The sequence below is a fragment of the Diabrotica virgifera genome, chromosome 7 (genome assembly GCF_917563875.1).
Source record: "Diabrotica virgifera virgifera chromosome 7, PGI_DIABVI_V3a".
NCBI classification, from domain to species: domain Eukaryota; kingdom Metazoa; phylum Arthropoda; class Insecta; order Coleoptera; family Chrysomelidae; genus Diabrotica; species Diabrotica virgifera.
The window spans coordinates 15684114-15707961 of NC_065449.1; the positions used below are offsets into that span (position 1 = coordinate 15684114).

The window sequence follows — 23848 nt, forward strand, 5'->3', positions numbered from 1 at the left end:
GATAAATCAAATGCTTAAGGCTACAAGGTGATTCTACCTGGAAAGAGATGGAAGAGAGCGCTTTAACCATAGTCAGCATTGTACCGAATTCTGTCGATGTGGATGAATTATTTGATGAGCACTCGTCACTTCTCCAAGTTCTAAAAAAGCTGAAACCTAAATGAACCTACCTAAAGAAGAAACCCCAAACACTCATGACAAATGACAAGAAATATTTGAAGCATTTTCTAATAGTAGGGGAGGGAAGTATGCTAAATTTGCAGTTACTCGAGCGTTATGGAGACCTATTGGGTTGTGAAGATTAGGTCCTCAAACCAAAAAAAGTTAAGTAAAGTTTTCCATTTTAGTGGGAGCTTGAGGGTGTAAACAATTATCAAAAATGTAAAAAAAAACAGTCACATGGAAATACTCGAGCGCGTCAGATTTTCATAGTGTATACCCACTATGTCTTTCTGATAACCAAAAGACATTAATCTGACGAGTAGTGAGGGGAACGTTGACGTAAAAAGAGGAAGAAAAAAACAAAAAAAAAGAAGTTATTCGAGCGTGTCAGATATTCAGAGTGGGTGTTAAGTGAACTCAAAAAAGTATCTTATTCAAATATCTGACGATTTGGACGGGGCCAAAAGTCATGGCCGATTTTTAAAGATGTTAAAAAAAAATGCGACCTTGAAATACTCGAGCGTGTCAGATTTTCATACAGTTGGTTCGACTTGATGTCCTAATCGTCCTTAATAATAATCTGACAATTATATGGAGGACAATTGTTAATCTGACAATTTGAAAAAATTTATTTTTGTATTTTTTTATTACTGGATGTTGAAAATAATATACATATATATGTACAATTATATTTTTATTGATATAAAACTAGGTGAAGAAATGTTAAAATTAAGTATTTTATTCTTCATCCTCACTGGATTCGTCTTCGAAGTTGGTTTCCATTCGGTCACTTTCTTTGTAATCTCGTGTTTCTGTAATCAGGAATGTTTATGAACTTATGAATAATTTTGTATTTATTTTATTGTTGTACGTCGCCGAACTCTGGGAAATATACCAAAGAAACAAATTAAAGATTAAGGCCATGGAAATGAATTATTGTAGACGACGTTCCGGCTCACTAGACTTGATAGGATGAGAAGCGAAGATATTACAAAAAAAATGGAAATTGATCTAGATAATATAATAGACACGATCGAAGCCAAAAGAATTAATTGGTATGGACCCCTTCAGATAATGCCTGAAAATAGTATACAAAAAAATGGACTCCGCCCACTAGAAGTCTTCACCTTTTTTGTTAATAACTCCGTTAATATTTATTTTACGGTAAAATGTTACCGGAGTAAAGCTATAGAGAATTCCATTAGCACCAAAAAACAGTGTTTTGTAAAACCAACAGTTTGTAAGATATAAAAAACATTTGCACCCCTTTTTTCATGATGGCGGCAGAGACTGGTGGCTACCCAGTGGCGGTTGAGTTTAAAAAATAAAACTGTGTTTTCTAAAAAATGCAAACCTAAATCCGATTTTTCAATGTGTTAATCTATTACACTAACACTTGCTCTTCTACTGTTGGTCTAACAGTCTGCACTGTGGATGTGCTAGAAATTGATTTTAGGGATTTTCTTGAGCAAGTTCTGGTGTATCATCACATTTCTCTGCACTTTCTGGTGTAATTCCATTTTGCCTTTGAAAATCGGGCGGCATTTTTATAGCCGTAAACAGTTTGTAACAGTGGGAGGGAATGATAATAGCTATTAAATATAGCGTTTAAAGATGTTTCGTTAGAAAATCGACCGTAGCATAAGCGTCGCTACAACTTCTTTAAACCGGTTTCACTTTACGATACTCCAAAATAGTTATACATTTTTTTAAAGTTTTCGGTGTAAACTTCTGAAATTTTTCACACGTTTCTTCTCCACAAAATAGACATTTCACACCTACATCACTCATTATTGTGATGCATACAAAACTTACCGCATTAAATTCACAAAGTTGTGTTGATAGACAACAATCAAATTTATTGAATTCTCCCTGACGACGCATTACGTTTACAGAAAAAAAAGCTGTCCGTGATTATTTTAAGTACATAGAAATTTTATGTAAGTATTCGATGACGGGTAGTTTTATATTAAAACTACTTCAACTTATGGATATATAATGGGTTGACGTTTATAATACGCTGAATAAACAGCCAATAAATGATACAAATAAAGAAAATTTAATGCAACAGTACTTTCCAGGAGACGCAGAATGGAAAATGCAGTTCTCGGCAGCTGTACGCTCCCCTTTATTTATTGTTTTAGCTACATCGCCCCATGAAAATCGTCAGATTATATTTTTTCCCTAATCCTTAAAGGGTTTCCTTCAAAATAAAAAAAAAATGCATGGCGCTCGAGTATTTCAAGTTGACGTTTTTTTTTACAACTTTGTGACTCGCCCATTTCGTTAGGTCCCGCTCAAATCGTCAGATTATTAAAATATACACTGTTCTACATGTACTTAACTTACCTTATCTTAATCTGACGCGCTCGAATATTTCGGAGGATAAATTTTTTTTACTAATCTGACGGACTGCCCTCAACGTAGTCCCCTGTATTAAGAGTCCATATATGGTAGGGGTACATTTAGAGGGTACAATGTTTCTCTCATATGATAATCTGACGCGCTCGAGTAACTGCAAAAATCCCCGCTTGGGCTCCCCTACCAAAAAGCAACGTTTCTTTTACGAATATTTTTAAAATAGAAGAATTCATCTTTTGTCTGCCTGGTACATCGGCTCCTACTGAACGTATCTTTTCAATGATGAATTTTATATGGACGGCTGAAAGAGGAAGATTATCTCTGCCTGTTATAAAGGAGCTTCTATTAAAGTAAATTTTGTTAAGTCATGTTCCGAATTCCATGACAAAATAAAAAATGACAAGCCACTTTTGAGAAAAATTATGTCTTCTGAAAAGTATGAAAGAAGAACAGATGAAGAACATCCTATCCCTGGGCCCAGTACAAACTAAGCATTTTGCATATGTAGGTACAATGTAGGGGTAGCAACACAGTCAAATTCACATTTTACATTTTCTGCAACCCCTTGGACTACCCCTGTCCGGATTTGACCTTAATAAATTATGGTAACCCTATGCATAGGACCTTTTTTATTTCAAATTTAATGTAGAACAATTTTGTATAGAGGGTTGTTCATGCTTAACCGCATAGTTTTAGAAATATTGGCGAAAATCTTAAAAAACTACGAATTTACCGATTTCTCCCCCCTCTACCCCCCAAACCCGACGCTCAAAATGGTGTGACTTTTTTCTGGACATTGTGTGGACCATATAGAACAATTTGGTGTTGAAGGATAACTTTCACTTTGGATGTCTGGGACTCAGAGGCGGCTCTAGCCCATGTAGCGCCCGTGTGCAATTGATGCCCTGGCGCCCTTTTAGTCCTTGGGCCCGCACATAAAATTAGTATTAATGACCACACCGTCGAAACTTTTTGTACTTGTTGTTTGGGTGGAGTGGGACAAATTTGGAGCTTGGCGCATTATGGTAGTGGGGCGTTTGTCTGTCAAGCTGTCACGAAGTTATCAATTTTATACAAGAGAAAAATTTATAACCACATTGGTCATTTTATTTTAATCAATGGTTTTTATCATGTAAACAGCGAAAACAATTTTCTTTTTATTCTTCTTCCTCTTTATAAGCAATGTTGCTTGTTCATTGGCGGATTGATGGCGGATACCTCTATGGAAGGTTGTCACTCCATCTTTTATGCGGTCGGCCGATACTTCTTCTACCGATTGGTGATTTATCTCGTGCTATTTTGACCACACGTGTCTCCCCAATTCTGGTTATGTGGTTGTTCCATTATTTTTTTCTATTTAGGGTCCATTCGTTTATACACTGTACGTTACATTGTCTTCTAATATCTTCGCTCCTCTTTCGATCTCTCAGTGTATTTCCTGTAATTCTTCTTTTCTTCGAAAACAATTTTGTCGGACAAAAATATTGGGCCATATGACGCGTCAGACACGCTAAATATGTCAAATTTATGAAAATAATAAATTTATTATCACATGGCTAATTTTAACACAATCTACCATAAAACATATTTACAATAATGTGGTAACCTTGTCGGACAATATTCACGGGGCATATGCGCAGTGGGAAATGCCGAAGGTGTCAAGGTGCCGAAGATGTCAATTTCCTGGATTTTTTTCTTTAGTACCACAGATGTCATTTTTATTTTGTACTGTTTTTTTTACATGAGTAATGCATATTGGATCACTTATCGAACAAAAATAATAGGTCCAAAAATTTTAAAATTTTTTTCAGGTAAATCGATTTAAAAGTAACCGAGAAACACTGTTTTAAAAATTTTTTTGACAATGCCTCCTCTTAATGGCATCGATAACCTAAAAGAATTAAGTTTTTTGTTCGTTTGCCCCAACATTTTTTCAGACAATTACATTTTTTGTTTAAGAATATAATTATTTGTAATCTACTATTTTTGTCGGAAAAATGGTTGTGAAGATAAAGGACGCACGAACTCAGCATAGACTAAAAGTATAGTTTACTAATAAAAATTAAATTTTTTGTCCGGCTGTTGATTTGTCCCAATATTTTTGTCGGACAGTTAGATTTTTTGATTTAGAATATAATTACTTATAACCTCCTATATTTGTCGGAAAATGGTTGTAAATAAAAAAATCCAGGAAATTGACATCTTCGGCGCATGCGACTGCGCATAAGCCCCGTGAAAATGTCCCGACAAGGTTACCACATTATTGTAAAAATGTTTTATGGTAGATTCTGCTAAAATCCGCCATGTGGTAATAAATTTATTATTTTCATAAATTTTACATATTTAGCGTGTCCGACGCGTCATATGGCCCAATATTTTTGTCCGACAAAATTGTTTTCGCTGTTTGTATGATAAAAACCATTAGTTAAAATAAAATGCCCAATGGGGTTATACATTTTTTTCTTGCATAAAATTGACAACATCGTTACAGCTTGACAGACAAACGCCCCACTACCATAATGCGCCAAGCTCCTTTGTCCGACTCCGCCCAAATAACAAATACAAAAGTTTCGACGGTGTGGTCGCTAATAATTTTATATGTGGGCACGAGGACTATTTGGTAGACGCGCAGTCAAAATGGAATAGTCGAATGTACCTACCTAGTACTAGTATATAGGGTACAGGGGGTGTTATGTACGCTTATAATGTACACAAAAATCCAGATGCAAATAGTGCAATATAAATGATGTCGGGAGCCAATATGTATTCATACCGTCAGAACAACCTACCCGAATCTAATCTACGATAAACTACGTATTTTCAGTATTACTAAAAAAACCAACAACAAATTGTTAATACGGATAATTTTTGAGAAGTTCTGACTCCGCTGAAAGTCGCAATAATTGTGGTACCTAGTAATAAAAGAAAATCTTCCTTTTAAATAATTTTAATCAAAAGAAAAGCCGCTTTACTTTATATTTACATGTTAACTTAAATATAATACACAATCCATTCCGTTAACGCTTATTTCGCAAAATTACCCCGCGACACGTGTACAAACGCCTTTAAAAACGCCCGGCAATTCCCAAGCAATTTGACCTTTATAGGCTCCACAACCTATTTCGAAATCATTGTCGATATGTCTTCAAACGAATCAAAAGATTGCCGCCCGTTCATTGGAACGTTGGACGGACAGACGGGCGGGCGGCAATCTATAAATCGTGCCTAATTGCCAAAGTAATTTTTCACTAATCGTTTAAAAGCCTATTTTATGTTGAATCAAAGTAAAGGCTTCGGCGCTCGGCGCCCCCAACATGCCGGCGCCCGTGTGCACCGCACACCCTGCACAATAGGTAAAGCCGCCTCTGAGTCTGGGTTATGCCATCCTTTGGATCAACTATACTATACTAAGAACACAGGCCCGGACTGGGCCGCCGGCCCACCGGCCCACGGGCCGGTGCGCCTTTTGCCTTGGTTAGTATCTATCCATTAAAAAAATTAAACGCTGAAAAAAAACTTTTTTGAACCTTTACACAAAAATGATGCAGCTATCATTCGCCTAAAAAATGTTTTTACTTGCTTCTGATTTCGCCGTTTGGCACGGAAGGCGCACCAGAAACCTACATAATAAAGCCAGTGGGTACAACAAAATACCAGATATCAGATAATCAAATAGCTTAGATACGATACGCGGCGCCCTCGAAGACCATTTTTACTATTCGGGCGCCTTTCGTAGGTTCAATATCCGCTGTTTATATTGTAATAAAATAGCTTAGATTCGACGCGCGGCGCCCTCGAAAACTATGTTTGTGATTCGGGCGCCTTTCATGGGTATCAATTTCCGCTGTTTCTATTATAAAAATAGCTTAGATGCAACGAGCGGAGCCCTCGAAGACCATTTTTACGATTGGTGCACCTTTCGTGGGTATCAAGTTCCAAAGGCGCCCAAATCGAAAAATGATCTCCGAGGGCGCTGCGCGTCGCATCTAAGCTATTTGATTATCTGATACCTGATACAAAGAGTGTTACATTCCATAATTGGACTAAAATATACAGGTTTGGTTTTCAGTGCTCCAAAACCACATTATACATGCAGGATTGTTGTGTCCCAAACTCCTAAATAATAAAGCCAGTGGGTACAATAAAATACAACTTGTATAAGGTATCAGATAATCAAATAGCTTAGATGCGACGCGCAGCGCCTTCAAAGACTATTTTTATGATTCGGGCGCCTTTCGTGGGTATCAATTTCCGCTGTTTCTATTATAAAAAATAACTTAGATGCAACGACCGGCGCCCTCGAAGACCATTTTTACGACTGGAGCACCTTTCGTGGGTATCAATTTCCGCTGTTTATCAAATAATGGATATTTATACGCGAAAGCACTACGCGTCGCATCTAAGCTATTTGGTTATCTGATACCTGATCTCTCGATCAACTCCTTCAAATCCTCGCATATCGGACCAATCAAGCCAAGAGTACCCAGAAAAGCTTCCTGATTTGAAAATCTTTTTAGATCGATATCTTCATCTTTCCGTTTCTTCCTTTTGCTCCTTAGTTCAAAACTCACATACTTATGTAAGCTGAGCGATTGTTCTTCCAAACCAGTCCAGCTTATGGCACTGTTTAGAAGTGATGTTGAAACCTGCGAGAGGTCCAGAAAGGATTCACTATTACTTCTTAAGAACGTAGGTCATTTAGCACGGTAAGCCCCATGGCGTGGATCCATTCTGATAGGTATTCCCCTCTCGAAGCGGGACGTTTGGTGAAACATAACAATTGTACGCCAAGCGGTCTACAACTTATGCCTTAACATACCTATTAACATTCTTAACAGAGTGTCTGGTGATTCCAATACCTCCGTTCACTACGTATACCGTCACGTCAAATCCCCTATCTTTAACGATTCTCTGTCGAAAGACCAAATGTCATACCTTTCCTTCGTGCGAATGCCTCTGCAACGTCGTGAGCGGCCCTCACCCTTCCCTCATTTATTTAAAGGAACTGCGTATTAGATGGTTCTTATCTTTCTAACTTACTTACCCATACGCTGTCTGATTCCTGGCCCTAGATGTTTTCACCCATCCTTTTCTCATCGCTTGTGGCAGGATGTTGTCTCTTGAGGATCCGCTTTTCCAGGATCAGTTTTTTACACTCCGGGCACTGTGACCGGATTCTTTAAAAGTGAGGGAAAAAGTCGTCTCACTACTGCACTCTCGTGACTGTTGCCCCCTCCTTATCATATATGTAGTAGGAGTCCTCCCTGTTTTCTCTCTTGTAGTCCGTTTTACTATGCCTGAAATGCAGGCATCTAAAGCACACCTGGACACGCAGTCTCTCCCGTATCTTGCATGAGTTCCAGCCAATAGGTATATGTTCTCTTTCCAGTGCCTTCTTGGCTGCGATACGTGTCAGTCCAACCGTGACGTTTGTGTTCTCTATTTTCCCTTATACAAATGAGTTTGACGTCGTCAGGCTTCCTGCTGCCGGTATACCTCCGAACTTGTCTCAGGATTTCTACCTTGGGACTCCTCCGTCTATATCAAATAGGTACACCTGGACCTGATAGCCCCGGACAACCTCTACTGCGTTTCTCTCCGTACTCCGTGCGGGCCACGAAAGTCTTCTTCAGGCGCTCGGTCTGTTCTTTCCCTGTCACTTCGAGGATGAGGTCCCCTCTTATGCCTTCTTTAGTGCTTTTAACGCTAATCCCCTTCTTAAATTAATTACTTAAATTAATTAAATTAAATACTTATCCATATAGTTCCCACGAGTAGGGGCGAATTATACTGTCTGGCGAGGCAGTGCGCCCTTGCCAACGCTTAGGCTTGAATTACAAAGGAGTTTCACCAGTTCTCCGAGGGCTTCGTTTGCGACCGTCTGACGTTAGGCCATTCACCACTTAGGCACGGATCGCCTGACACCGTGTGTGGTTGCGGATTTTTTATCGAGGTTTACTCTTATGCTATATGGAATTTAGTAAAAAATTTGAAAAAATTCAAAAGGTGACTTCTATTGAACACAAATCATCATGATTTTTGTTAAATGTTTTTGAATCAATAGATTCTTTTGTAGTAGCAAGTGAAAATTACTCACACTTTTCGAAAATTGTTTTGGAGTCTTCAGAGAGTATCAAAGACGGATAGTGGGAAACTGAAGCTATATTGTTGTGGAATCTTAATATAATTTACTATTCCCAATAAAAATAGTAAATTATTTTATGGATTTAAATTAAAATTAGTAATATTGATTTACACGCGTTAGGATTTCAAAAAAGTTGATGTCAAAGCTTAAGAGGGAGGTCTGGCGCCATTGTTTAGATATTAGGTTGGCGCCTTTTTTAGAATTTGGGCTGGCGCCTTTTTTATAATTTGGGTTGGCGCCTTTTTTATGAGCCAGTCCGGCCCTGTAAGAACAGAATGTTAAGAAAACATGAGGGTATAGTTATGTTTTAATTTCAGTATTTTATAAATGCTAAAATATTCCATATTGTTAAAGAATAAGGCTATAACATGTTAAAACAATCACTTAAATCGGACAACAGGTTTAGGAAATTCCAGAGACATTAAAAATATCCAAATTTTAAGGTGTTGCGTTAATTTCTTCAAAAAGTGTAGTTCTTAGCGTCTTTTTTTATTTTTTCTCGTATACTAGTGTAATACGCTATGATTCAGTGAATTTGTACTCTACGAGCCCCCTAGTGGGAAAGTTTTGGGGTAGTTCTGATTTCTTTCATTTTGTATGGATTTTGGGCTGCTGAATCCGAATCTGAGGTTTGCGGACAAAATTTCGTGACGGAACATTAAAAAAATCACGAAAAATGCGAAAAATTCCTGCTTTTTCCCGCTTTTTTGCTTAAGTCTCGAAAACTATTAACTTTTAGTAAATGGTGTGTTAACAAAAATTAAAGTACATAAAATTCTCTACAAATATCAGTATTTACTTTTTTTTCAGATGAACCGTTCGGTCTAAAGTGCAAGTTGAAAATTGCTAATTTTCACTCGCTCTGTAAAACCCACTTTTTACATTCCAAAACTTTATTTTTTATTAAAATGCTGTCATTTGATACATTTCTGCTAGTTTTCTGCACAAGTAGTTAAAAAGAAAAAAGTCGAAATTGTACAAATTCAGTATCACAACAGGCCAGACAGGGATTTTTCTGGCACATCTTTTACAATATTTTTACATCATTAGAAAGAATTACTGTTCTGTCTAAGTTGAACAAGATCTCCTCTAATTGATCCACCATTGTTGATGATAGGGCCATTGACTTAATCACTATTTTGGCCAGAGTTCTGTGAGCCAACATATCAGCTCGTACTGCCCTTGTGTTAGCGTGACCAGACATAATTTTTTCGGTTGATTTTGCCACATATATGGTATTGAAAAGTTCAGCCAATCCACCACCTTGCATAATGTAACCAATTGCCCCCATGAAGGACATCAATAGTGAAATCCATCGAGCCTTATAACAACATTTGACAGATCAGGATCATCGGGACGACTAACAAGGATGTCTCTTGCCTTGAGGTAGAGGGGTTGGTCAAATGTCACCAGACATGTAACTTGCTTCAAGGATTTAGTTTTCTCTACTCCGTTCAACAATTCTGTAAATATTGTATCATAATCACTTGGAGGAGCGTTGATAAATAGCTGGTAAACAATAAATGTTAGTTCATACGGCATGTTTCTTGTGAGAGCTTCCATGAATCCATTCCATCCTAAGAGGCCGGGAATATTTCTACTTTTCCCATAGAGCCACAGAAGATCAGGCACAGATGGAGTCACAGTTTCAGTTGGTGTGAACATTCCCTTCGTATCTATCTATTATCTTGATTTCTGATAAACCTTGAGGTTTTGTCCTTTCAAAATGAACTAGTTGAACAGCTCCCTGACTTGCATACATCTCAGGCGTGAGTTTCGTTTTTAACCGAGGAATGGATTGGTTAGGTGCTACTGCATGTTTTGGTGCAATACAAGAAATGCCACCCATGACGTGAAAAGTGTTGTATCCGTCGACTGTATGTACTTTAAAATCAGTGTTATCGTACACCTCCTGTGTAAAGCACGGCTGGTCAATTTTCTGCGGATCGCCTGCGATTGCTGATTTTTTCAGACAAATAGCTTCTTTATAGGATGAACAAAACCCCAAAGAGGAAACTACATCAACCAATTTTCTTGATCCGTATTTTTTGTAGAGCAACACAGCCAACCCTACAAGGACCGGTGAGACGAATGATCTGGGCCTTACCGCCGCTACAAGACTATGAGCAAGCGCGTTGCTTTTTTTCTTCCAGATTTCATACTCTCCACGTTTTTTATGAAGTACAACTTTTTCCATAAATGTACGTAGTGTTTCAGGAATTAGTTCTTCATTTCCTTCTAAAAACTTATCCGGTGGATGGTGGGGGGTATTCCTGTGTCTCATAAACCTGGCTCCGGACATCCTCAACAATAATGGCAGCAGCCGTCTGAACAATCCGTAGTCTTTCCTCTTTTTCATTTTTTAACGCTTGTTGGTACCAAGCGTCGTTCAAGATTTTGTAACCTGTGTCTTTGAAACAAACGACCGACTTCTTGTTTCGGGACATGGTAATAATTATATCGCTTCCGTATTTTTTGAGTAGATGAGCTTTGGCTGTCTTTTTGTCAGGACGATATTTACCCTTGATTTGGTCGATCAACTCATCGAGCAAAAATTGGCACTCCCATCCCTATTCTCTAAATATTTGTAAACATCTTGCATTGCTCTTTCAAGATCATTGGCAGATGGACCCGATTTTTTAATCTTTTTTTGAGTGATTGGGCGATTTTACAGTTTTCTCATGCATAAACTATGATACCGGCAATCAGAGGCTACTAAGTCTGAGACAGGAAAAAGGCGTTTGATTATGGCTTTGCCATACTGATCATCACGTTCTTTTGCTCGTTTTATAACAGTTTCTTTAAATTTTAAAACTCGAACCTGATACACCATATTGCGGTAGGTTGTCTTTTTACTTTGCTGTTCTATAAACTCAAGTGTTATGACGAGACCACACATAAAACATTGAGTTTTGAAATTAAAAGGTGGTGCAGTAGAACGTCTTTGAACTTGCTCCCTATCCTCCTCAACTTTCTTTAAGTAAGCGCTAATCATTTTTACATCATTGTAATTTTTACGACCTCACGCTATTAACAGCTTAATTAATCTTACTCTGTCATTAAAAAAAGAAGAAATATTGGAAATGATTCTTATTTATTTATAAGTAGTAGAAATGTGTTATGTATTTATAAGAATCTAGGAGAAATTTATCAAATGACAGCATTCTAATAAAAAATAAAGTGGGTTTTGCAGAGACCATTCAAAATTCGCAATTTTCAACTTGCACTTTAGACCGAGTGGTTCGTCTGAAAAACAAAGTAAATAGTGATATTTGTAGAGAATTTTAAGTACTTTAATTTATGTTAACAGATCATTTACTAAAAGTTAATAGTTTTCGAGATTTAAGCAAAAAAGCGAGAAAAACCAGAAATTTTTCGCTTTTTTCGCGATTTTTTCAATGTTCCGTCACGAAATTTTGTCCGCAAACCTCATATTCGGATTCAGCAGCCCAAAATCCATATATAATGAAAGAAATCAGAACTACCCCAAAACTTTCCTAGTCAAAACACAATTTTATTGAATCACTAATAAATTATCAAATCAATACCAAAATTTGTACAAATAACAATTATGAATAGCATGTTAATAGAACTTAAATGTCTGAAATACCAGCCAGTCGAAACCATTCTAAAATTGGCAACTAATTTGTAAGCACAACTTATGAAAAAAAAAATTCTTTTGAACTGGTTCCAATGTTGTGAACTGTTCGGCAAACTGTAGACCCAGACTTGTTTTATATGAATCAGATTTATTTTTCTTTTTTATTAGCGGTGCTATTCACTTGTTCTACCGTGAAAATGATAATGGGCGTCTATAAAAAGAATATACCAAGACGGTATTATAGACCAGGACAACACCAGAAATAAATCGATTTTTAAATACAGCGCCTAAAGGTAGGTACATGTATTGATGTCGTTTGTTATTATTCCGGTAATAGTCCAGGGCGCATCTGTTTTGAGATGGACGTTGAGAGGTGACTCAAATTTTTTTGCAGAAATTGCTTAAAAATAAATCAAATAATATTTGAGTTATCCTCCCTCTCAAAAAGGTCCGGAACATTGTTTAAATTCAGCGGTTCTCAATCTGTGGTACATGTACCACTGGTGGTACATATCACTATTTGAGGTGGTACACAAAACACACGAAAAATTAAAATAGTAGTACTTAGTAAGTCTTGGTAATACAATCTAATCATATAGGTCAGGGGTTCTCAATCTGTGGTACATGTACCACTGGTGGTACATATAATTATTTGGGGTGGTACACAAAGCACAAAAACACAGCCAAAATTCAGCATATTTATAGTCAGTTAGATTACCTAGCTCGACAGATATTTCAGTTAGGTGGTACCAAGAATAATTTTAAAAGGATTTGGTGGTACATGCCTCAAAAACTTTGAAAACCACTGATATAGGTGATACCAAAAATAATAAAAAGAACTGTAGGTGGTACATGACTCAAAAAGTTTGAGAACCGCTAGTTTAAATAATTAAAATGTCAAAAATTAAGGAAAAATTCGATTCTTTTCTTCGTTTTTTGATTATAACTTTAAAAGTATTCATTTCCGAGAAAAGTTGTACTGACATAAAAGTTGCGTAATTAAATTTCCTATAACATAGAATTGGTTAAAAATTTAAAAAATAGTCACCTTAGTTGCAAAATAGCAATAATTGCGAAAAAACCATACAAAAACAAGTATTCGCATTTTACGTTTTTCAACCATTTATGCTACTTAGGACCTTCATATTTCACCCAGAAAAACTTCATGATACAGTAAAACAATACTGTAAATTTCATTAAGATCGGTTCAATAAATTTTGCAAAATAAATTTTGCAATCCAGCTTTCGCAAAAAAAATTCGTTTTTTCAAAATGTTACAGGACTGAAAATAAAGCAGATAGCAAGTTGAAATTTTTTTTGCTTATAGAAGTGTACTGTACCTTTCATTTGCAATTTTCAAAATTAAAATCGATTAATTACCACGGCGTCAGAAAATTTTTGAAATAAACAATAATTTTTGGTGCTACGCGCAGGACAGCGGTGTTCGATTCACACAAGTTGATTTCCACCAAATTTTCTTCCAATCATTATCTAATATATTATTTTACTCTATATTTTGTTGTATTTTAATATTTTAATTCCACAAAAATCAAACTAATTTTATTATTGTTTGTGAAATATTGTTTAAACAATTGCATATGTTTAAAAATAATAAACTTTTATTATTTAAGTTAAAATATATGAACAAAGAAAGTTTTTGCTAATAAAAGTGTTATTTCAAAGGATAGAGTATGTGTTTTTATTTTGCAATAAACAAATTTATTTATTTATATCGAAATGTAATAAAAATTAAAATGTATAAATCATTGTCAAAGGTCATTGGAATGCCCAATCAGAGCAAACTATCCGCTGTCCTGCGCGTAGCACCAATAATTAATGTTTATTTAAAAAAATTCCTGACGCCGTGGTGTTAATCAATTTTAATTTTGCAAATTTAAAATTGCAAATGAAAGGTACAGTACACTTCTATACGCAAAAAAATTTTCAACTGGCTATCTGCTTTATTTGCAGTCCTGTAACATTTTGAAAAAATGAATTTTTTTTACGAAAGCTGGATTGCAAAATTTATTTTGCAAAATCTATTGAACCGATCTTAATGAAATTTAAAGTATTGTTTTACTGTATCATAAAGTTTTTCAGGGTGAAATATGAAGGTCCTAAGTATAGCATAAATGGTTGAAAATCGTAAAATGCGAATACTTGTTTTTGTATGGTTTTTTCACAATTATTGCTATTTTGCAACAAGGGTGACTATTTTTTAAATTTTTAACCAATTCTATATTGTAGGAAATTTAATTACGCAACTTTTATGTCACTACAACTTTTCTCGGAAATGAATACTTTTAAAGTTATAATCAAAAAACCAAGAAAAAAATCGAATTTTTCCTTCATTTTTTGACATTTTGATTATTTAAACAATGTTCCGGACCTTTTTAAGAGGGAGGATAACTCAAATATTATTATTTGATTTATTTTCAAGCAATTTCTGCAAAAAAATTTGAGTCACCTCTCAACGTCCAAATGTACTAATATTTTTACAGATGCGCCCTGGTCTATAACAAAAATTGTTTGCTTGACATTGTATGGGGGTGAATGGAAGCGTTGTATTTTCTCCTAACTTTAAAACATTCTGTGGAAAAATAGGAGAGCTGATTTTGTTTCCTTTTTATTATCCGAATATATTTTTTCTTGTAAGAGCTGTAAATAAAAACACTGCTTTGAAGGTTTTTTTAATTAAAAATATCAAACGCACTAAATTAACAAAGCAAAATAAAATTAACAACAAAACAATTCAATAGCGGATATGTCTACCTCTTGCAGCAACGACTGCTGGGAATCTTTTTGGCATCGAATAAAGATGTGTTATCCGTGCCTGAGGAATGGCCCGATATTCCTCTACCAGGGCCATAACTGTACCAAATTTTCTGGAGGCCTAAGATGACGGCGAATAGCTTTTTTTAAATTCATTCCATGAATGCTCAATAGGATTAAGATCTGGGCTGCATGCGGGCCATTCTAATCTTATCAATCCAACCTCTATTTTATGAGTCCATCTGTGTTTTTATTTACAAAAAATGGTACAGTTCTTACAAGAAAAGAGATATTCGGATAATTCAAAAAACAAAATTTTAGTGATGCCTCCAGGATAATATGACAGGACTATGAAACAAAATCAGCTCTTCCATTTCTCCACAGAATTTTTTAAAGTTTGGAGAAAATACAACGCTTCCATTCACCCCTGTATAATGCCATGCAAGCAAAAATTTTTTTGTTACCTGAATAATACCAAACGATACCAATACATGTACATACCTACCATGTATGGCAGCCACAATTTTACTAAAAAAATTATTTTATTAACGTTTCGACGCCCAAATCGGGTGTCGTTGTCAAAATACAAAAAAAAATTTGTGGCTTATTTCCCATCAAAACTAGTTAATTATTAATAACTTTTCTAAAAATGCACAAAAAACATCAAGTTTCACTTAAGGGGGTAGGCGCAAAATCTTGGTCCAATGCTATTTAAATGCATTCATTTTTTTCGAATCCTGAGAAAACTAATTTTTGAAAAATTTAAACGCCGAATGGAAGACTACATTATTACCGAGGACCGAAAATACCTGAAAACTTTTATAATGTTTATTTATTTATTTATTTAATGTTTATTGCGGTTACGTGGCAGAGCGCTTCTTAGCTGGTGTTTCTAGGAACATCATCTAAGAGCGAACGTCGCCTTTTGCTTTATTATAATTATTACTGTTTGTCTAGTTTGTATTTTTTTTTTTGAAAAAAAGCAATAAAGTCATTATTATTATTATTATTATTATTATTTTAATAAGTTACAGGGGTAAAAAAAAGAGAAAATTTAGTGTGATTTTAAGTTTTACATATTTCATACCAAAGAAACTTTTTGTTTGTTCTAAGGGATTTTTGGCCCTCGGTAATAATGTAATCTTTCATTCTGCGGTTAATTTATCAAAAATATTTATTAGTTTTCTCAGAATTCGAAAAAAAATGAATGCATATAAATAGCATTGGACCAAGATTTACCTATCCCCTTAATAGTTATTACAAAATTGAAATTGTTTATCCCAAAACAACTTTTGTTTGTTTATACCAAAACAGCTTTTATCGACAACGTTATTATGCGTATGCCTCGAAGACGTTTATCACAGCCTCCTACAGGTAACTGTAGGAGGCTGTGCGTTTATATATTGTTCAAATGCAACATATTGTGGGGTGGATCCACGTTAACGCAACGTGAAGTGGCTCAACGTTTGGGTTTTTCACAAAGTTTCACAAATTGTGTACCCTCATATGTTCATGGTGGAGGGCAACAATGGAGTACCAACCCTGTTGAACGATATGTGCGAATTATTACTATTGGGACCGTGCAAGTTCGGAAAAACGACACCTGGTTTCATAGCTCAGCAACTTTTTTCGCACTTTTAATTGTATTGGTCAATTGCATTAGTCCTGGTTGCTGGATAAGTGTCAAGGCCACAGCCCAAAAACGTTATAAGAAGAAAAATTAAGACTGAGGTTATGTTATTAAAAGGTAAACAATTGTATGTAGTAAACAAAATTAATTATTAATCCAGTACTGCAAGCAAAATACAATTAATTAAATCAAATTTTATATAATATTTGCATATCATATCAATATTGTGGAGCAACGTATAATTTTTCTTCTTCAATGACAGTAGGTATGAAATATACGTCAATTTGACAATTTCAATTGACAATATGAATTATTTATGAAAGTTGCAAGATTTCTCCGCTATTCGCGCACGATCGTTTCTCGTATCCCCTCCAAGTACTTGCACACCGCGAATAGTTACGATAGCAGATGTCGCTACGATATCCGTGACATTTCTTTCTTTGCAATCTGGGAAGGCACAGATCGAGGTACCTGGTTGAATTGGAGAGAAGAGGATATGGGACTACTGATGAGGGGAAAAAATCCCCGAAACCGGTATAGACTCTTCCTGCACTCTCCGATTTAAATGTTTATACATTTTGAAAAGGTTTATACATTATTACTATAGTGTTTGTCACTATGAGAAGTCAGTACAGGTTCTTACAGCTTAGTCCGCAACCTCAGTTTATAAACAGCGCTAGAGAAGCGGACCGGGTTAAATTCTTGTATTTAAAAGCCACCTCTGGTGCCCGTACCAATTATGTGGCAACACGGTTCCTTCACTTCTCATTTGAAAAGCATTGCCTTATACAAGCTGTACTGGCAACTTAGAGTGACAAACACTATAGACAGAACCCAACATACAGTGCGGTGGAATAAGGGTTGCCCCCCCCCCTGTTAACTTGTTTATTTTAAGAATATAAGCAAAACGCTCGGACAGGTTGATTTTTAAACTAATCATAGTATATCATAGCATCAACGTTTCGAACTTTACGCGATCCTCTTCAGATGACAGGCATAACTTTGATTTTTTTAAATGGTAAAATACATCATGTGACACCTCATTTACCAGCTTTTAAAATACTGATTTCAAAAATGTATAATACTTTAATCCTTTTTGAGATCGCAGGCCAAAAATTTCGGTCGGACTCTTTTTAAACGCATTTATTTTTTTCGAATTCTGAGAAAACTAATAAGTATTTTTGAAAAATTTAAACGCAGAATGAAAGATTAGATTATTACCGAGGGCTGACAGTACCTTAGAATAAACAAAAAGTTTCTTTTGAATGATATATTTGAAATTAAACATCACACTAAATTTTCTCTTTTTTCCACCACTGTGACTTATTAATCCGGCACCTGCCACGTGGCTTTGCAAGGCGCCAACTGCCACGTGGGGTGCTCACAGCACCCCTTAAAAATTTTCTGTGATCTACTTGTTTAAAAAACAAAATAATGTGTTGAGTAACACAAGAATATAAATAAACATGTTTTATTAACTTATTAGCCACTAAAATGTTATAAAAGTTAAAAAATAAAATGAAAAAGGTGTTATAAGCAAATTAGCAAGTACCAAGCCATAATAAATGAAGTCAAGTAAAATATCTAAAAAAAATTAAGATTTAGTGAGTATAGAGTCTATATTAATAATTTAAATCAGTTATTTCAATAAAAAATGTAAATTTGACCTGTTTATCAAAAATACAAAAAAAATTTAAAACTTAAAGTGCCAGATGATGACACCCCAATTCGACTTTAGAGCTATAAGTTCAGAATGACACTAAACCACTTCAGACACTAACACATATATGCTATTTAATATTATAGAAAGCTACTATGACGCACAGCTCGGTTACCAAATTTGAAATACCAAATATTTGATAAAAATGTGTTATGGGGTGGTAGCACCCCACGTGGTAGGTGCCGGGTTAAAATAAATATTATAGGAGTTCTCAGGGACTTTGGACCATCGAGAATACTGTAATATTTCATTCTGCGTTTAAATTTTTCAAAAATATTTATTAGTTTTTTCAGGATTCGAAAAAAATGATTGCATTTAGAAAGAATTCGACCGAAATTTTGCGCCTACGCTCTCAAACAGGATTAAAGTATTACACATTTTTAAACTCAGTATTTTAAGAGCTTTTAAATGAGGTGTCACATGATGTACTTTCCCATTTAAAAAAATCAAAGTTACGGCTGTCACCTGAAGAGGAATCGCGTAAAGTTCGAAACGTTGATGCTATAATATACTATGGTTAGTTTAAAAATCGACCTCTCCGAGCGTTTTGCTTATATTTTTAAAATAAACAAGTTAACAGGGGGGGGGCAACACTTCTTCCACCGCAGTATATTGCTTCTTGCATCAATAGAACATTACATAACGCCTCCGGAAGAATAATTTCAAACCAAACCATTAGAAGAAGGTTGCATGACTGGCTTAGGGGCAAGAAGACGTTCATATCATCCAGAACGAACTAGGAAACATCGCGGATTGAGAAACCCATGGGCTTGGGATGAGGAACAACGCAATTGGACAATCAACGAATGGAGAAACTGTTTATTTACATATGAGTTTAGGTTTCGTATAAACAATTCCGATGGTAGTATTTTGGTTTGGAGAGAACGAGGAGAGAGGTATAACGAACATTATAGGGCGTCTACAACTGTTTTTGGGGGAGGCTCTATTTACGTTTGAGGTGGTATTTGATTTGGTGTTTCTTACAAATGCTACGATGAAGGCTCAGAGATATAAAGATATGGTTGTAGAACCAATTATTGTATCATTTGCGGGTGCAATCGGAGAAAGTTTTGTCCTTATTGACAACTATGCCCGTCCCCACCGTGCAAGAATTGTGAATGAAAGATACAGCATCACGGTATTGACAGAATGGAGTGGCCAGCCCGGTCACCAGATATTATGAACTGCATAGAACGTGGCTGGGCCGCTATATCACGACAACTAAATTTGTTAGATAATCCTGTGCACACGCTTCAACAGTTAAGTGAAGCTGTGAAGCACATATGGACAACTTTGGATCAAAGTTTTTGAATGCATTAATTGAGAGTATGCCTAATAGAGTAAGAAGTTTAATTCGTTCATGAGGAGGTCCCAACAAAATATTATCATTTTTTATTTAAGTTTTGTAGGCCAATTATTTGGACTTGGAGAAAGAAATGAGCGAGGAGACCGACTGGGTGAATTTGTGGCAGAAGAAGAGTTTGTGATTACTAACACTTACTTCAAACTCCCTTACAGAAGATTATATACATGGAAATCACCTCAAGACACTCCAGGCCGCATAGTGAGAAATCAAATAGATTACATCATGATTAATAAAAGATTCCGTAACAGCATAACATCAGTCAAGACATACCCAGGAGCTGATATCAAGTCAGACCATAACCCACTGATTGGCAAAATTAAGCTCAGGCTAAAGAAGGTTAGACGTAGTGTCAATCCAAAATTCGACATAAGGCTATTAAAAGACCAAAACACAGAACAGAGTGTAAAACGGTATATACAGAACAACTTGAATACCGTTATTCAATCGGATGTAATGGACCAGGAGATAGAAAAGTTGCATACAGTTTCACAAGACATACGTGTGAAATTCCTCAAACCACCAAAAATAAAGAAGAAATCGTGGATGACAAACGAGATTTTAGATATGATGGAAGAGAGGCGAAAGTCCAAAGATCAGGACATGTCATTATACAAAAGAATAGATAAAGATATCAAAAAAGCAATTAGAATAGCTAAGGATACACGACTAAGAGAACAGTGTGCGGAAATCCAGCAATTGCAACATAAACACGATTCATTCAATATGCACAAAAAAGTTAAAGAAGCTGCAGGCTTATACAAACCTAGAAGAGTTGGGTGTTTGGCAGATAACCAAGGCAAACCACTGTTAAGTGTGGAAGAAAAACTAGACACGTGGAAGAAATATGTGGAAGTAACTTTTGCAGATGAAAGGCAGAATACCATTGAAGACATTGAATGCCAAACAGGACCCCCGATTACCATTGAAGAAGTCACGTCAGCTATTAAAACAACTAAAGATGGTAAAGCTGTAGGGCCTGACCAGTTTTATGTAGAATTCCTAAAACTTATGGATGAACAAGGAATAAAATGGATAACAACCGTATTCAACAAAATATACGTAACTGGAAAAATACCCCAAAGCTGGTTAAAGTCGACCTTCGTAACTTTACCCAAAAAAGTAAATGCCAAAACATGTGAAGACTACAGAACAATTAGCCTAATGAGCCACTTACTCAAAACGTTTCTGAAGGTGATACATGGCAGAATATATAAAAAATGCGAACAACAGATATCATGGACGCAGTTTGGATTCCGCGATGCCTTAGGCACCCGAGAGGCTCTATTCGCTGTCCAAGTGCTTATGCAAAGATGCAGGGATGTTGACTGTGAAGTGTATATTTGTTTTATCGACTACAAAAAGGCGTTTGATAGAGTAAAACATGATAAACTCATAAACATCTTGAAAGAAGCGGGAGTAGATGATAGAGACTTGAGAATCATATATAATTTGTATTACAACCAAACTGCCAATATTAAAGTGGAAGACCAATTAACAGAGGCAGTCTCCATAGATAGAGGAGTGAGGCAAGGATGCATCCTGTCCCCGGTGCTGTTTAATATATACTCTGAATGTATCTTCGAGCAAGCGCTGGGAGAACTACAGGAAGGCGTATTAGTCAACGGAGTGCGTCTGAACAACATTAGATATGCCGACGACGCTGTAGTTTTTGCAGACAGTCTAGATGGTTTGCAAAGAATAATGTCGCGCATATCAGATATAAGTAGAGAATACGGACTTGATCTCAATACGAAAAAAACAAAGTATATGGTAGTCAGTAAGCGCGAAATATTAAATACACAGCTTTTGGTTAACCAACAACTAATTGACAGGGTCGACAGCTACGCATACCTTGGTACCAACATAAACAGCCAGTGGGACCACTCAAGTGAAATAAAACAACGCATAGGAAAAGCGAGATCAGCGTTCATAATGATGAAGTCTCTTTTCAGAAGCCACGATTTACCTCTTGCTACCAAAATCTCTATCATCAGATGCTATGTATTTTCTACGTTATTATACGGAGTAGAGGCGTGGACACTTTCCGAGGCTTCTTTGAGAAAACTCGAGGCATTTGAGATGTGGTGTTACAGGCGCATTTTGAGAATTTCGTGGGTGGATCGTGTGACTAATATTGAGGTTCTACGTAGAATAGGCAAGGAATGCGAGATTATTAACATAATCAAAGAGCGCAAACTAGAATATCTTGGCCATGTTATGAGGAATGAACAGAGATATGGCTTGTTGCAACTCATTCTTCAAGGCAAGGTATTTGGAAAGAGAGGACCAGGGAGAAGAAGAATATCTTGGCTTCAAAACCTGAGAAAGTGGTTTAATACATCGACAACCGGACTATTCAGAATAGCAGCAAGCAAAGTTAGGATAGCCATGCTGGTCGCCAACATCCGGAACGGATAGGCACCTTAAGAAGAAGAAGAAGGCCAATTATTTCGTTATTCTTGATTTTGTAGAACACAATGTTATGTTAATTTATTTCAATAAATTATTTTGTTAAAATATTTTATTTTTGCATGTGATTAATTTGATTTCTGTAACCAACCAAAAAATACTACGACGTGAACAAACTTTTAAAATATTTGAAATAATAATTATGATCCTTATCAATCGTTGAACAGTGTATGATATTTCTATTACTGATAAAATTTACTTAATGATCGGAATAAAAAAAGTAAACAATGATCTTTTTTTACAGTTTTTGAAAGAAGAACTGAAGTACAATTCGGGCGCGGAGAAGAGGCAGAAGAATTTCCACCGAAACGACGACTATCACATTTCTGTCAAAGAATTATGGGAAGCGTGGCTGAAATCAGAAGTCCACAACTGGACTGTGGAGCAAACTTCGGATTGGCTGACGACTTGCGTGGAGTTACCCCAATACGTCCCCAAATTCATCGAATTTAGAGTTACTGGTGCTAATTTACCAAGGTAAGTTCATATTTGACTTTATTGTACAAATCAGTAGATTGATCCATGATTCTTATGAATGTCTTATATTGCAATTTTTATTTTTCTCTTAATTTATTTAGTTTTTTTTTTATTTTAATTTATTTACACTTATTTTTTAATTTATTTGTATTAAAATATTTATACTAAAACATAATTTATATATAATACATTTATTAAATTCCCGACTTAAAACCTCGTTCAATCAATTCCGGTGTAGTATTCAGACTTTACAAGACAATGTATCTATTCAGACTGCCTGAACGTTTCAAATTATTATGTATTTATGGTTACGATTCTGCTTCCCGAATATTTATACAGTAATACATTTTATAGTTTTTAACTGAATAAATTCAGAATGAGGGGAGGATTGTCTCAAGTTGGCCATTCAGAATTCTGTATTTTTCTAATTTATTAATTTCCTCAAATTTTAATAAGGATGGCTACTGCTCAAACATTTTGATCGAACAATCCTAAGAAGAATATATGGAGGGATAAAAGAACAAAGTTTGTGACGCAGACGTTACAACTTTGAGTTGTATAGAAGTTTTGGAGAACCTGACGTAATATTCATTGTAGTCTAGGCCCTAGGCGCCAAATAGAGGTCACCGTGTCCTATTCAATTCTGATGGACAAACTCAACGGCTTCTTATGAATTTTTGGCTGCTGATTACGAATTTAGAGGGTGGATTTCGATCCGAGTGGTCAAAAAATTGTTATAAACAATTTAATTGTTTATAAATTGTTTATAAGTCTCTAGTTCATAAACTATAAGAGATAAAAAAATATTTCAAATAAAATCTGTTCCTTAATAAAAAATGAAGAAAAAAAACGTTTACTAAACTTAAATCCGACAATTAGAACTCAAGATATTGTAAAATTAGTGCACAATGCAAATTGCAAAATAAGTAAAAAATGATCGTAACTAGGCTTTTACGCATGCAAATGAGCCTTAGAAGGTCTCATTTTAAAGCTTCATTAATAGGCTTCCAAGCAAAGTTTGTTAAATTACTTTATTTTCATTTGTTTTAAAGCTATACTCGTTTGAAATTATAATTTTCTTAATAAAATGTACAGGGTTATTCACTATATTTTGACCCCCCTGTAAACTGCTTTATTTGCAGAAT

The 23848-nt window shown here is 35.6% G+C and overlaps 1 protein-coding gene across 3 annotated transcripts in view; it reads left to right on the forward strand.

The window, feature by feature from the left end:
• The window catches only part of LOC126887968 (stromal interaction molecule homolog), a 149322-nt gene that overhangs the window by 23759 nt on the left and 101715 nt on the right, over positions 1-23848 (forward strand). For all 3 annotated transcript variants that reach the window (XM_050655927.1, XM_050655929.1, XM_050655928.1), the window contains one exon: positions 22471-22703. In XM_050655927.1, coding sequence (XP_050511884.1) covers positions 22471-22703 — 233 coding nt within the window. The remainder of the gene's footprint in view (positions 1-22470; positions 22704-23848) is intronic.